The 15,905-nt window shown below is 43.7% G+C and overlaps 1 protein-coding gene across 1 annotated transcript; it reads right to left on the bottom strand.

Moving 5' to 3' along the window:
- Positions 1-1,091: 1,091 nt before the first annotated feature.
- On the bottom strand, positions 1,092-9,267 carry LOC115384568 (neutral amino acid transporter B(0)-like). Its single transcript, XM_030086827.1, is given in 10 exon segments — positions 1,092-2,138; positions 3,118-3,252; positions 3,353-3,550; positions 3,631-3,726; positions 3,728-3,856; positions 4,022-4,210; positions 4,301-4,347; positions 4,464-4,506; positions 8,708-8,981; positions 8,984-9,267. Coding segments are annotated over 10 exon segments (1,590 nt in total). The 5' UTR covers positions 9,237-9,267; the 3' UTR covers positions 1,092-1,912.
- Between the last annotated feature and the right edge of the window lie 6,638 nt (positions 9,268-15,905).

The following is a 15,905-nucleotide window of genomic DNA, read 5'->3' as shown; positions in this document are numbered from 1 at the left end:
GGAGCTAAGACAAGAAAAAGAACATAAGTTAAAAAAAAAAAAAGTCCACCAACCAGTTGATTTGAGGAGCTGGCAAAAAAAAAAAGAAGAAGCAAATTTGGAGTTTCTAGCATATCAAAAAGTTTGCAGAGAAATTCTTTGGATTTTGATTTGAAAAATAAATATTAATTACAAATAATAATCATCACACATACAAAGAGACCTAAAGCTTTACTTAAGTATTCATGTTATCCTCATAGTCTGAAAGCTACCGAGTATAAATAAGTTGAGACTCTCACGTCGACTTTAAAAGTTCTGCAGATGAACCGACCAGGAGCTCCTGTGGTGGAAACGTCCCTTAGTGGATGGAAACGTTTCACTCACACATGCAGGTCTCTCAGACTGCTCCCGGTCAAGGAGGGCCACATCTCTGCACGTGTTCCATCTCTACACCCCGGACTGCACTGAGTGAGTCTGTATCTTGATTCCTGCAGAGTCACTGAAGTCAGGTAGAAATTACAACATGCAGGACCGAGGCCTTCCAGCACCGCCAGAGCCCTCCTGTCCTCCACACAGACTCTGACACCCACAAAAGAAGCAACTTCTCAAGTATAGTAAAAGTGTGATTTTTGGTCTTTAAAAAAAAAAAAAAAAAAAAAAAAAGACATTGTCGAACGAAGTCTTCAAGCAAAAGTTGAACCTGAGGTCATGTTGCTTAGGATCCATAGCACTCCAAGAGGCAGGAGATCACATGAGTGTGTGTAAGAAAAAAAGCTCTTTCATTGATCTTTGGGACATTTTTAAAGAAAATCAGTTCACTTGATGTGCTTCAGAAGATAAAACCTTGAGAACTACTTGTGCATCACAAAGGAGTCGGACACGGAAAACAAATCAACATGGAAAAACCAACAATAACTGACTGACAAAAGCCTCAAAACTTACTTAAAACAATATAAACGGATTATTTAGCGCATTCTGTTGTATGTAATGACACATTTTCATGCTGGTGAGAGTGACTGGTGCTTTTTTTTTCCCCAGGTGCTTCTCAAAAAATGTCATTGATTGTTTGTCAGTGTTTTTCTACTGTCCTATATAATTATGTTTACTTTTTTTAACTACTTATAAGCTAAAAAAATATAAAGAATACAACAATCAATTTGTATCTAAGTGTGAAATATTTTTTCAATCAACCCTAAAAAGCTTTGATTTATTCAGATTTTTTAGATGTGGTTGCAAATGCTTTGCATTCGATAAGGAAGACCTGCACGAAAGTGACTATAATAACATCAGATAAAATCCACGAACATCCCCATCAAATATTGGAGTTTGTTAACAAAAAGTATCCTTAACACAAATATTGAGGTAAATAGATTTAAGATGGAGGGGAAAACTGTTATAACGGGCGCAGTAAAAACAAAAGAAACTAAAAAAAAAAAAAAACAGGAAGGATTTCATCAACTTTTCGGTCGGAAACGTTAATGATTTCCAAGATGGAGTCTCACTGTTGACCTGCTGTGAGAAAGTTCAATTCACTGAATCATGAACAAATATGACGCTTCTTTTCATTCGCTGGCATCAAGAACAAAGTGACTCATTAAACGACAGAAATGTGAAGAAACTTTCACCGCCAAGTCGATTGGAGACAAACCCGGGGCGACCTGAGTGAACAGGCCCACGCGCCTCTCTGTGTCTGTGCACGGCGTGGGTTTGGAGCATCCTGTGTAACTTTTGTAGTGCTTCCCTGTGAAGAGTGAGAGAGAGCTTGTCACAGCGCCGTGACGTGCATGTCCGTCCTCTCTCTCCGCGTAACGCTCTTCTCAGGGCGCAACGGAAAAAATAAAAAAAACAGAGTCTTGAACTTGAGGTTTCAGTTTGCCGGAGTGTCGTAAAGAAACGGAGGAGTGAGGGGGAGTTGAGAGTGTCAGTGGCTGGATCACAGAGCGGATTCACTGCCGATGGAAGGCGCCGCCGCACTGTCCCTCCCCTCTTTCTTCTCGATGAGCGGGGAGTGCTCGGGCGCGGCCGGCGACAGGTCGCCGTCCAGTCTGATCTCGCTCAGCTCCGTCCCCTCTTGCTTGGCCTGACGGTCCACAAAGTGCTGCAGGAGCCCGGCGCCGAACGCGTCGCCTTCCACGTTCAGCACCGTGCAGGTCCGGTCACTGAGGAAGGCATGAAGGGAAAGAAACAACTTTAATACCACGACATTTACACAACAATAAGACTGCAATGTGAGAGTTACACTGTGAGAATACACAATATAGATCGAAGCAAGTTTGGCAAACGAAAAACAGGGTTACAAATCGGTGGAAACATTCCGTTATGTGGTTGTTTTAGTCAGGATTCAGCTAAAATGCATTTTCATCAACTATATTGAACTCTCTTTTTAAGAATCACACTTAAATTTAGTAAATTCCTGCTGTATTCCGATTTATTCCCTTGGAAATTTTCCACCTTTCTAACTTCCCAGAATTTTGCAACCCTGATTACAAACGATATAAAGTGACCTGCGACCCGGACAGTCAACTGGACAGTCAGCACGAAGCCTTGTGGACTGAGTGTTTAACAGTTTTGAAATAGTGAAAAAAAAATCAGATAAATAGAAATCTAATAATCTTTAAATATTTCTGATTCCTCTCATGGTAAATCATTGTCAATAAACAAAGCTGTGATTTGCCAAAAGGGGTGGAAGGTGGTGGGGGGGGGGGGGGGGGGGGGGGGGGGGTCTACACTTCCTCTCCTTTATTGAATTATGACTATAAATTATTCCTCCTTTATCAGCGGACACTTCAAATGCAAATTGCTCCACACTTCGTAGTAAACATCGGTTGGATGATGGACTTTCTGGATACTGAGCCTCTGCAATCAGAGCATACGTCACATTTATTAGTCTTATATTTTATTTATCAGGATTTTTACAAACATATCGAGTTATGGATCTTTTTTTGTTGTTTTGTCCTGTTTTCATCACATCTCGTATCCTGTTAAAAAAAACATTTGTGCTTCTTCACAGACATATTTATGAGCCAACAAGCCTTATCTTTAAAAATGTTATGGCTCAGTAGCTTTGAAGTCGCTCCCAGCTTCAAAGACGCTGATAACCCTCATCTGCATTCTCATAAAGCGGGATGATTCACTTACACAAGCCAGTCGACGGCCAGGATGAGGGAGATGTCGCTGGTGGGGAGTCCGATGGCCTCCAGGATGATGGCCAGCGTCAGGACCCCGCCAGCAGGGATACCTGCCGCTCCAACACTGGACGCTGTAGCTGTCACACTGACACACAGAGAGAAGAAAATGTCAAGATCAGACCCAGAACACTGAGCTTTCTGCATGTTTGTTTGATTAAAAGCATCGATACATGAGTGGTACTCACAGGATGGTGATGACTTGGATGAAGTTCAGAGGATTGTTGTTGAGCTGAGCGATAAAAACCGCAGCCACACACTGGAAGAGAGCGGCTCCGTCCATGTTGACGGTGGCTCCGATGGGCAGGATGAAGCGGCTGATGTGCTTGGACACGCCGTTATTCTCCTCCACGCACTTCATCATGAGGGGCAGCGTGGCCGAGCTGAGGAGAGCGCGAACCCAGAGGTGTCAGGGGAGAAACGCCGAGGTCGAGATTCAGCGGTCAGAGCGCTCAGATCGTTACCTGGACTGGTTCCGAAGGCCGTGGCCAGAGCCGTGAAGATGCCCCAGAGGAAGGTGTACGGGTTCTTCCTCGTGAAGAGTAGATGCCCGGCAGCACGAGAAACCGTGGATGGCGTGTCCGATCATGCAGCAGGCGATGTATTTCCCCAGGCTCGCAAAGAGAGCGGCGACGTTGTCCATCTCCACGATCTTACCAGCCACCAGGAACATGATACCGAGAGGAGCATACTGAGGACAGGCGGCGCAGAGTAAAGGCATGAGACAGCAGAACACTGCAGATCCAGAACGGAAGCAGGAGAAATTCACTTTCTGATCAACAGAATCAGTTTCTGTTGCTCAGATCACTTCCTGAATGTTGGTTCATATTTAAAGGCAGCTGCTTGTCGATCCTCACCACATGATCCAGGAGACCAGCACCATGGTGGCCTCATTGAAGGAGTTAAAGAACTTGATCAGGATCTCTCCCTCCTCGCCGAGCTTCCTTAAAGCCACACCGAACACGATGGCGAACACGACCAGACCGAGGATGTTCATGCCGTCCTGGTCCGTCCCGGTGGGAACCTGGCGAAGGAAAAGAGAAACGACACCAACGGTAAACGCTTCATCTCATACACGCTGATGGCTTTCTACTGAAACTGTTTCCTTTGCTCACCTTCTCCACGTGTGTTGTGGTCTGCCGTCTGTGCTGTTCACTTTAACCAGCTTGTAGCTGGTTGCATACTGGAAGAGACACAGAGGTTTGTAGTTTAGAGCCGAACAGGCTGGTTTCAATATTCCTGTTGTGCAATTCTGAGGTTGTGACTTTGCCAAGGACACGACTTTAATCAAATACTCACTGACTGGAAAGCAGCTGAAACCAGATTGGAGGGAAAGATGTTCCTGTGAAGAAGGGAAAGGAAAACAATACTTTAAATACCCAAGCTCAGCGCGTAATGAGCCACTTGGAAAGAGCCAAAGGAAAAAGATACAACCGCAGAGAACAAGTGGGGCAAACACTGCACAAGAGTTCAGGTTTCCTTTTCACATGACACTGCATAAAACAATTCATATGAATAGAAAAACAGTGAATATCACAATGACTACAGTACAAATAAACCGTACACACAGCTTCTATTTGAATCAGGCGTGGAGTGTTTGCACACCACACAAAAGCTTCAAAAACCTATTAGAAAGACGCCACAGACAAGTTTATCTTAACTGTCATTAAAACAAAAGGGACATTAAAATAATTCCTAGATGTGACGCTTGAAACTATCCTTTAGCTTCATGAAGTAGAAAACACAGTGAGCGACGTGCTGGAGGAACAGACACAAAGTCCAACCACACTGACAATTCTACTAAAACTAAAACATTTCCATTTTACACAGGAAACAATAATTAGGTCAATCAGAGAAGTCGCATCTCGCCGCTCTGCTCTCTGTGGTCGTCAGAGCAAAAAACAAGATCACAAGGCTGATCATGTGGAAATAGCCGAGGGAATTTAACGATTGATCCCGTCATTTCTCTGTGTCCGTGTTACTTCAGGTTGTGGTGTTGTGTGTTCATACACACACACACATGCATTGGTACATAGATGCACACACATCTTAAATCTCCCAAGAATGCATGAAACCCGGTTGGCCCCGATACTCCAGTAATCTGGAATAGATTTACTGTAATAAGGCCTTAACTTCAACAGATCTTTGCACCCGTTCACTCCTACTTGTGGAGAGCTCAGTGCATCGGGATTAACGTCATATGACAGCAGGCGACTCCGACACGGGCTCAACATGCCGGACACTATTTGGATATTCAAATGAATCACGAGAAGCTGTGGTATAGGTTAAGAACAGCTTCAGGAGAAAATAAATAAAGCAAGACCAGTTATGAGTCACCATCAGTATCTAGATCAGTAATAAAGCGTTGCTGACACTTCTTCTGGCGGTAACGCGTCCATGAGTCCATTAGTGCTCTGGTCTGCCTCCAGCCCGTTCCCTGAAGTGACTGTTTGCTCTTGAGGTGAGTTCAGCCCACAAATTAAACAATAACTTCCCAACGGATTGTAGCAGCTCTCTGCAGGCTGGTATTCTAATTCAGCTGCTCCTCTTCTTAATGATTCACTAATCTATTGATTCAAAAGTTGTATAAAGTTGGTCTGAGACTTCTGTTTCTTTGTGTGTGGCCTTCAGATTCTTGGCACAAAGTGTGGAAGGAAACACAGCTTTTTTTTTTTTTTAATCTTTTGTTCTCTTCAGCTATATGTTAAATGGGCTGGTGAACGCCACCAGATGTCCACGTGACTCATGCCGATACAAATAAACTCGACTATTGTACAGCCAGAGAGAACAGACAGACCGGCGTGACAACTCCTGGCACTCGCAGTCCGGTCACGTGACGCTCGGCGGGCGCGGCGTCCGCTCCATGTCAGGCCGCCGATTGTTTGTCGTGAGCTACTCTGACGTCTTCTCTGCATCTTACTACATGTTCCATAACAGGAAAGACGCAGCGGACATGATGTTTTTGAAATGTTGGCACCCGGCGAGCTCTGCCAGCCAGGCGAACGGAGCAAAGACAAACATGTGGCGTCAGCGGCTCTGACTAAGCAGGTTTTTAATCGCTTAATTAAAATCTGACAATGTGCGAGCTAAGTTCTTTGGGTGCTGTCTAAATCCTGGTGATTAGTTGTTAGAAAATGATCATCTTTTCATCTGTGAAAACATAAAAGCGCAACTCAAATACGTCCATTTTTTGGGGGGAAAAGTTCACTGCTTTGTCAGTTTAATTATGATAAACTGTCACATCAGCTACCTCACGCTGAGTGTGAGTCCACAGGATGCCAAACACACTGAAAACAACGGAACTGGCGAGTGATGACACTCGTAAATATTGGCCATCTCCTGTGAATGTAGTCATATAATTTATGATCGGAGATAAGAAAAGTCAACAAGGATGCCGAAGTGGCTGCTGTGAAAACTTGCTTCATGTGTCTATAGGCGCGTGCGTGTCTGCGTGTGTGTGTGTCTGTGTCTGGACGCTCTGATGAGCAGCTCTGCAGTAACCTCCACACAGCTTTTGTGGTCCAAAGTGAGCAGGACACACGCTGCGAGGTCTCGCTCTAATGAGAGGCACGGGCCTCCCCTGCTGTCTCTATTAGGACAGCTTACAAATGAGTGTGTGGCTGTGACACACTTTTCTAGAGGAGACCGTCAGGCCTGTTTCTTTCCAGACGGGAAACTAGAAAGCGGACGGCACTCTTGGAAAGTGTAGGTACAGTTATGTAAGACTAAAAAAAGAATGGTTATGGTAACCTCTGGCCCTTTCACTATGCACGGTTACTCTTGCACGTCAGGTGTAGGAGGGCTTATGAGAGCCTGGAAAATGGGGTGGAGGATGGGAAACAGCTGTGTACACGGCAAAGAGCTGTAAAGCCTTCCAAAAAGCATAAAAACAGACCTGCAAATGGGCCTGCATGTCGCACAGGCTCAAATATTAATCATGTTTACTCTGCAATTAATGGCGGATCAATAAAAATGGCAGATAATAACAATAAACTTGTTCTCCAAATTAGTCCACACAGTGAGTTTTTTTTTGTGTTCAAAGTACACCTTCATCCTGCTCTGTCTCTTATTCCCTTTCATCACTGTGCCTGAAATGCTCCTTGTTTACAGAGCAGGTTTCAACCAATATTTTCAGAGAGACATCTTCAAAGCGTTTTTCCTCCAGGTCGTGATGATACGTCCCGATGTGAGGCCACGTCCGCAAACGCCCGCTTTCTCATGACATGTAATCTGCTGAATTGCTGTTGAAACAGATAAGGAATGTTTGTTCTCCACCCCGCTGTCCCTCACCCTCTTCACGTTAAAACAGAGTGAAGGAAAATACCTTCACCGTACGGAAACGGTGTGGTAACTTCCTCCTGTGTGACATTCTGCCACCTCACCGATACAGACCGACTCTAAACATGGCTGCTTCCCTTTTCACTCCAGGGGATGAGGTGGCACAGCAGTTCAGCCTTTTTTTTTCTAAAATTAAATGACATAACTCATGAAGAGGACTCACTGACCCAAAATAAAACAAAAAAAAAAAAAACAAACAGAAATAAGTGTGAACTCCAAACAAGTTCAGAACTGCAGCTGCTCTAACAAGTTCAGCAAGTTTCAAATACCATCATATTGGATTCAATAAGTACGACAAGCAACTGAACTTCAGTGTTGTTGCAGTTAGCAGAATCCCTGAGATTATTGCAGCTTGTTTCTGATCCTTTTCTTTTGTTTTTCTGGGTATTTCAGTTTCCTCCCCCTTTCAAACACACGCATTCTTAGTAATATTGGTGACTCATGTTTGCGCGTGGGTGTGAATGTGAGTGACTGTCCCTGTCTGTGTTTACCCCGTGATGGACAAGGACCTACCCAGAATGCACCCTGCCTGCTCCTGTGACCACAGGTGAAATGAGAGGGACACACAGACTTTAATGTCATCCTGTCCCGGATGGATCAGAATATTTTTTTTTCAAGTGACAATTAAACATGTACTGAATTGACTGTGGTTAATAACACAGAATAACTGCAATTTGTTGCACTTGAGGAACAGAAAAAAGAAAATCCGTATTAAATGTAGTCAAGTATCTTTTGTTTGTTGATCAAAACTTAAAAAGAGACCCATTGGGACAATCTGGTAGTGAAGTTAGACTACTGAAGGCGTAATAAAGCTGTTTATTAACCTCAGAAACCTGAATTTGTGTGGCTGATAGCAGCAGCTGTTCGGAGGGGGTTTTTCTTTGCATAATGAGGGACGGTCCCCCTCTCGTGCCTTCAGAGCAGGAAGTTTCCCCGCGTGCAGGAAACCTCTCACACACGTGTCGTCTGACTCCACGTGTGAAAAGCAGCAGTTCAGTAATGCAGTAGCCGACTGGAGGAATGAACGTCCCGGCCGAGCTGATGCAACTGTTTGTTGTGGTTACAGCACCCTGCTGGAGCGAGTTTAATCCACGCCGCGCGCGTGGGTCTTATCCCGTGCTGACCGGAGGAAACCATTAGTCAAATGCGTCTGTAAATATACGCGCGTGAGAACGCAGGGGAAGTTTCCCATCTCACCCACTCACCTTATCAGATCCAGAAAGGAGTCGATGACCTCTTTGTGCGCCGGCACGTCGTCGTCCAGACCCGCCGGCTTCTCCACCGTCACGGCCCCCGGGGTGATGATGAACGCCATCACCACGCCGATGGACGACGCGATCAGGGTCGTGACGAGGAAGAAGAGCATCGCCCAGCCGCCGAGCTTGCCCAGGGCTTGCGGGTCGAGGCTGGCGGCCCCGGACACCAGGCTGCAGACCACCAGCGGGATGATGATCATCTTCAGGAGCCGGATGAGGATCTCCCCGGGAAGCCGATGTAGATCTTCTGCGTTATGGTCAGGTCCAGGTTGCGCACGCCGAGCCCGATGAAGACCCCCACGATGACCCCGGCCACGGTGAGGATCACCAGCAGGTTGGCCCTCACGATGCGCAGCAGGCGCTCGGACGGCGGCTCCGGGCCGCTCTTCTTGTGGCTCAGGCCGTTGGCCAGCGGCTCGTCGAGGTGCGCCTCTCCGTTGGACGGCGTCCTTCCCTCCATGTCGATCTTCTCTGCCATGACGCGCGCGCTCACACTCGCCCGGTAACTCACTCACTCACACACTGAAAGTTCTCTCAAAAGCGGAGCCGACGAGGCGGGGCGGCTCTCAAATGTGTAACTTCCTCCTTCCAGCCAGTGAACGATGCTGCCCTGCCCGGCAGCGTCCGCATGCTGCTTATCTGCCGGGAAACTTAATCTCCACCCACGTGACGCATCCGAATGGGCGTGACCCCCCTCAGCGGACTGACGGGTCCCGCCTGTTATCCATCACCTGTAATCAAAACTTTAAAAGGATTTACCTCCTTTAATACTACTCTCAGGTATTTCTGTGGCATCTGAGGTTGTGTCGGCTTCACATCCTCCTGCTGATGCAACTCAGCCACGAGGTTGCAGTGAAACATGGACAAATACCTGCAGTGTGTGAGCAGCTGAGCTGTGCAAACACACTTTAAGATGACTTTTGGTTTAATTGTGACTGCAGGCAACACATTTCATCTAATAGTGATGAGTATCTGAGCAGGGCCGGATCCAGGTATTTCTTTTTTGGGTACAAGGGGTACCAAGAGTCAGATTGAGGAGCAAACCAAATATTTAAACTTCTAAGTTGAAATAAACTCTTTAATCATTCAATTGATGGTATTTTCCTGTCAGTTCAGGGGGCCAGTTTGCTCCTCAGTGGGCTGGATTAACTCATAGCGTTATAACCTTGGAATAATAACTTCACGTTTTGTAACTGTTCGATTGAAAAACTTCAGTATTTACAAAAAGGAAAAGAAGAAGTCGATCATTTAAGAGAAAAAAGTGTAATCTCAACATGAAGTTATTTATTCAGAGTTAAAGTAAAATGTCAGAGAAGTGGCTTCCTCTGAGCGTGGTAACCTTAAAACAAGTTTCAAACTGTTCACGTCGACTGTTTGGCTCGGTGTTGATGCTCATGCTGACGTCCAGTGAATAAATCAGGAACAGCAGTGGCTTTCATTAAAAGTATGTCTTCCTCATAACACCTCAAGTCCAGACTGGACCTTCTAACAGGCCAGTTTAGGCCTGGGAGCCATATGTTTGACACCTCTGAATGAGCACATTGAGATTATGATTTCCATTTTGTTGACTTTTTGTTGTATTTACTGTTAACATAACACTATTGCAACAAAAGTTTAAAGTTTATCCAGGTTTAACCTGTATTTCTCTTCTGGGATGAAATGTTGACTGCAGTGACGTAGGTTAAAATTACAAATGAAAATTGGAGGCCACACGGCCACACAACGGATGCTCCGCCTTTTTTTAGTATAATAGCCTCATTATGTGATGGCATCTGGTCGAATTACTGTGAAGAAAAACCTTGTGATTTAGTAAAGGAACATTTTGTATGATATCTGATTAAAGGCTGAAGGGAGGAAACAAGACGTCAATTGATTGATTTAAAAAATAAAAAAGACGTAGAAAAAGCTACTGTCAAGAATCAGCTTGTGAGTGATGGTAAAATTTAATGCTCAGAATAAACATTTGCTTCTATGTTTTCACAAAATACTCATTAAGTTGCAACCACCTGCAATTGTTGCATCATGGAGTTGAAAGAAACAGTCAAATAAACCCTGAAGCATGAATCCTGAACCGGTTTTGGAATTTGAATATCTGGTTCTTGTGTGATATTTGGGTTTGGAAACAACTTCAACAGTAAAAAAAAAAAAAAAAACAACAGTAACTATCCAGCTGGTGAGATAAAAATGACATTACATGATAAGGACACGCTTACTTGTTTGCCAAACGAACGGCATGCAATCTTTTACCCACCATCACTTCTAATTATTTGCATTCACATGATCATAGTTTACTTCATTAAAAGCAAAAGCACTATCTATCTCCTCTAATCTCTTTCCAGATTAGTGCCTTTTAACAGAGTGGCAGCTCCACCGGGGCGCATGAGCTGCGGTGCAGCGGTAGAGATGCTTTGCCTGTACAGCTGTGAGGGCTGCTGGCGCCGGACTTTGATGTGACTTCCCTCCTGGGTGTGATTATTTGTTCTCCTCACAAGTACCAATTCAACAATGTATACAGTTTTTTGTTGAAGCAATACGATCAAAGAGTAATGCACATGGAACAACACATGCAGCGACAACAATCCTAAAGCTTGCGCTCTCGATGGTGGCTGAAGCACCAGGGAGCAAGGCGTCCTTTACGTGACACCCGATGTACCGCGTGCGACCATTATTCTAACAGTACAACACTGGATTACTGTTTTTCTGAAGACGAAAGACAAAATGAAAGGGATTTAAAATGATAAATGGTGTTGAAAACAGAAAAATAATGTTCAACATTTCGTTCGCATAATAGCTTAATGGATCCCACCCGGGGGATTTTTTTGGCAAGGTGACGGTCGCACTGTAACAAGAGACAGACCCTCATTGTCTGAAGCACAGAGGCCCACAGTCCGATCGCTTCAAACATGTGTATGGGTCCAAGACATGCTGAGGTAAGCTTACACTCAAACAACAATCCAAGTCTTTTTTAAAAGGGATCCCACTGCTAGAAATTTGTGGGAAAGGCACCTTTAACACCAAAGAAGACCCACAGGACCAGAACTGGTAGGAAGCTGTCCTCCCAGTGCCCAGTTTGTTATCTCAAGCTCTCTCTTTGTTCCCTTTGACTGTGTGAGTGATTGGAGGAATCGCTGTGATTCTGTGAAAATGCTCTGTGAGAAAGGCCTCAACATCAATGGTTAAACCCACAGGCACATGAGAGGCAGGGGGAGTTTGTCTAGAGCGGCCCCATCTATAAAAACACACCATCCTCACTCTCAGGCACACGCTGTGGGTCATCATTTTTTCCACCTATTTGATTTTAAAACTGACTACCTTGAAGTACTATTAAAATATTTGATTTCAATGTGAAACTGACAAATTTTTATATTTTTTTTTTCAATTTTTTTGCGATAATTGAGAAAACTCAGATTACAACCGATAATGTGTTTTGATTTTCTAAATATATACAATTGAGAAAAAATAAAACAAAACGTGCTTGATTTTTTTCCTGTTTATTTATTTATTAGTAATACATTTCTAAATAGAAATGTTTTACTGTCTCGCAGGAAAATGTGTTTTTTAATTCTCTTCTTGTATTTTTAGATGTACCTGTGCTCCTCAGAGATGCTGCTTCAGCTGAACGTAAATGTGATGAATTTGATGCATCAATCATCAGAAACCCCTTCTGTAGATACACTTGCACAGAGTTCTGTGATCCAGTGGAACAACTCTGCCACACATTGTGTCATTCTACATGTTAAAGGATCTTTTGCATAACTGCCAGAGAGGTTTTATTTAATAAATTACATCAGTGATTGTAAACGGGTACTATTCGGCCGTTGACCAATAATGTTTGAGAAAGTAACATGTTATGACTTTAATAATGTTCAAGCTATTTACAAGTTGTTTTTGTTGTAAAACAGCTGCGGGGCTGCTGTCTCTGCATGCTCCCTGGCGGCTGTGAGCTCTGATTAGATGCATTAATAAACATTAACTTGCCTTTATAGGACTTGCGCGCTGCACTCTGCGTTTTATCTCAGCAATTAATTTGTTTCTCCTTCTTCTCATAGTCTTTTGATCACTGATAAATTTGTCATATCATTTAAACTTAGTGAAATAATCAATCATCAGTAATAACAGATTAGATAATGTTTTGCAGCAACACAACTACACACACTTTAGAAATCCTAAATAACAGAGGCAATTAAAAGCAACACTCGGGACAGATTTACAAATACCAAGTTTCTCTTTTTAATAACTATCAAACAACTCCTTTTTTTTTCCAAATATTGTTTTTTTTTTTAAATTGCCCACCCTGCCTGTAACCTAATACTACTTAGAATAAAGTGTCCAAATACAGAAAACAGATGGTGAGCAAGGTAAACATGATACCTCTGTACAACCTCCAGATCGCCACTAATTCGACTTTAGATTGTCGTCTGCGGGTTTAATTCATTGAATCTCCACGGTGATCTGCTTGAAAAGAGGCCAGCGAGCTCACCTCTTGATTATCATGCTGAATAAAGCCCTGGAGCACAAACAGGACGGCAGAGCAGTCCACCATGTGATCTGTGACATATCAGACAGCCACAGCTGTCTCAGGTATCGCGACAACAACAGGTGAGAGACGGCAAGGCTGACGGCAAGAAAATAAGAAAGGTGGAGAGAGAAAGGAAACTTAATCCCTCACCTGAACCTACCACTGCAGTCAGACTTTTTTTCCTCTAAGGTTTGATAGTGGCCCTCTGACTGAGTCAAAGTGCTGCACAAAAAGGCTTTCATGGACTCCGAACTGTTGTTTCACCTGCCGGAGACATGAGAGAGATGATAAAAATCATAAGAATGTTTGCCCAGAAGGTATAAGAGTGGCGCACAAGAAAATTCGCAGAGTCATGATGAAAACGCACCGCCGAACGCTAATTTAACAGGAATGTTGAGATGTCAGGGAGGGGTAGAAAAGACCTCGAAACCAGCAACATGTTTAGCTTTTTTTTTTTTTTTTCAGTGAGACCCTTGTGGGGCGAATTCCTTGAATAACATATTTGAAGGAGGGGAAAGCAAGTCTATGAACTCATGCAAGGGTGCAAGAGGTTTCTGTGGCTTTTCCTACAATGGACAGGCAAACTATGGTGCAGCAAGCAAAGTGCCAGGGGAAACATTTCAGAAAACATGCAAATGCTTACACTAACTTCTACATTTAGTACTTATATTGCCTCTAAACTAAGTGGTAATGCCATAATAACCACAAAATACACATTTGATCATTTGAATTGTGTACGACTGCATTTAAAATGCCATAGATACGGCCTCTGTTGGAAAGTCATGATATTATGGGACACAGGATTGCATGCTTTTATAAAGAAATCCATTAGGAAAGTATTTCATTCAGATAAACGCAGAACATTATAAAACATCTCTGATAATTTCGTTTGTTTTTCCCATAATTTTTATTATGCAGGTTGTTCAATTGTCGTCAAAAGTCTAAAAAGTGGTAAAATAAAACTAAATACTCTCGTGGATGAGTTTTTTTTTTTTTTTTCCTTTTTCAGTTATTCGATCAAGTGTCCAATGAAGGGTTAAAGAGAAATGTTGGAAGACCAGCCTGATTCACAGCTGAAACATTGAGCTTCATGCTCCCCACCAAGAGGATCTGCTCTGTCTTTGTTTCGTTGGTCGTCACAGCAGATCATCTCCCTTCAAACACCGGTCTTTGAGTAAATGCCGGTTTCCACCTGCACCCTGTTGGTCAACAGAACCAGAGAGGTAGATCTGCATATTTATTTTGGCACGTTTAATCCTGGTAGCCCTTCCTGACGCAACCCTCACCAGACTGGCACCAGAAGTGCTCCTGCAATGGCCCGGGATTGAGATGATGAAAAGTAAATATCAAATTGGTTTGATCCAAATGCGCATAAAGTAACGTTTGAGCTGCCTGTTTTGAAAGAAGCAATTCATCGCGACATGCTTTGCTCCACATTGTGTAAAGTTTTAAGACTATATCAACATGTGTTGCAGGAATATTTTTAGATGCGCTGGTGGGAATGCTGCAGGCAGTCATTCCACTTTGGGCCGAAGATAGTGCTCCCCGTTTTTCCAGGAAATTTGCTTCAGTTATGTGTCTGATCCTGAAGACAACAGTTCAGCTCACAAAACACTGTATTTGCTTAACATGTTAGCACTCATACTTAAAAATTCCTACGATTGCGCTTATACTGCTCTGTTAAATTGAAACATCACAAAGCTGTCAACATGGTTCAAACTTTTTTAGAAGCACCAGTTACTCCTACTACAAGTCAACATCCAACACTAGAGTTATGACTATAGCCCGGACCAAATGAAAGGCCCCTAAACCCTGTCTGATCTCTTGGAGCTTTATGTGACCAGGAGGGGCCTCCACAACTTATTTACGGATTTACACTGTGTAATCAGACTCACATGCCCTGCCGACAACCGTCCTCCTGTGTTTGTTGCAGCATGCCTTTGATTACCAAGCTCACTTCTTCCTGAATGAAAATAGTCGTGTCAGTCATCACGGCGGGCCGGTCTGAGCTTAAGGGGTTAACAGTGTGCACTTGGAAGTTTGGTCGTGAGTGGTACCATGGCAATAAACCACACACATATTTTGCATTTTAGATTATAATGTGTTTTGTTGGAGTGGTTCCAGAAGAGGTGGCGGACCTGTTTTTACCTCAGGCTGTTTCTTGTGACCCACATGTTTGACACATTTATGTTACCGTGACGGTTCGACAGGTAATCATCCTCAATAAAGCTCAACAGTGCCTCAGCAGTTTAACAGTTTTTATCTATTCGGTGCTCGGCGCTTCCGACTCCGCGCGCGGCGCGTCCTGTGTGAACCAGGCGATTGTCCCCCGCTGTCGGCGGGCCTGCCCAACTATGTCAAAGATAGCCCTATCTCTCAATGATAAAGAAATCCTTTAAAAATTTCTGGATCCAGACAGTGATCCGGATCATCACCAAATTTAATGGATTCTAAGTTAGCCCAAGACCCACCTTTCCACAAAGTTTCATTGCACATCCGTCCATTACTTTTTCCATAATCTTGCTAACAAACCAACCAACCAAAAACCCACCACAAACCGACGTGATTACATTACCTCCTGGCGGAGGTAATAATTACAGTGGTATTTATTACATCATTTATGTGACA

This window comes from Salarias fasciatus, unplaced genomic scaffold, assembly GCF_902148845.1.
Source record: "Salarias fasciatus unplaced genomic scaffold, fSalaFa1.1, whole genome shotgun sequence".
Classification (NCBI taxonomy): domain Eukaryota; kingdom Metazoa; phylum Chordata; class Actinopteri; order Blenniiformes; family Blenniidae; genus Salarias; species Salarias fasciatus.
Note: the sequence above shows the minus strand (reverse complement) of the source record. Positions and strands in the feature narration are given on the sequence as shown.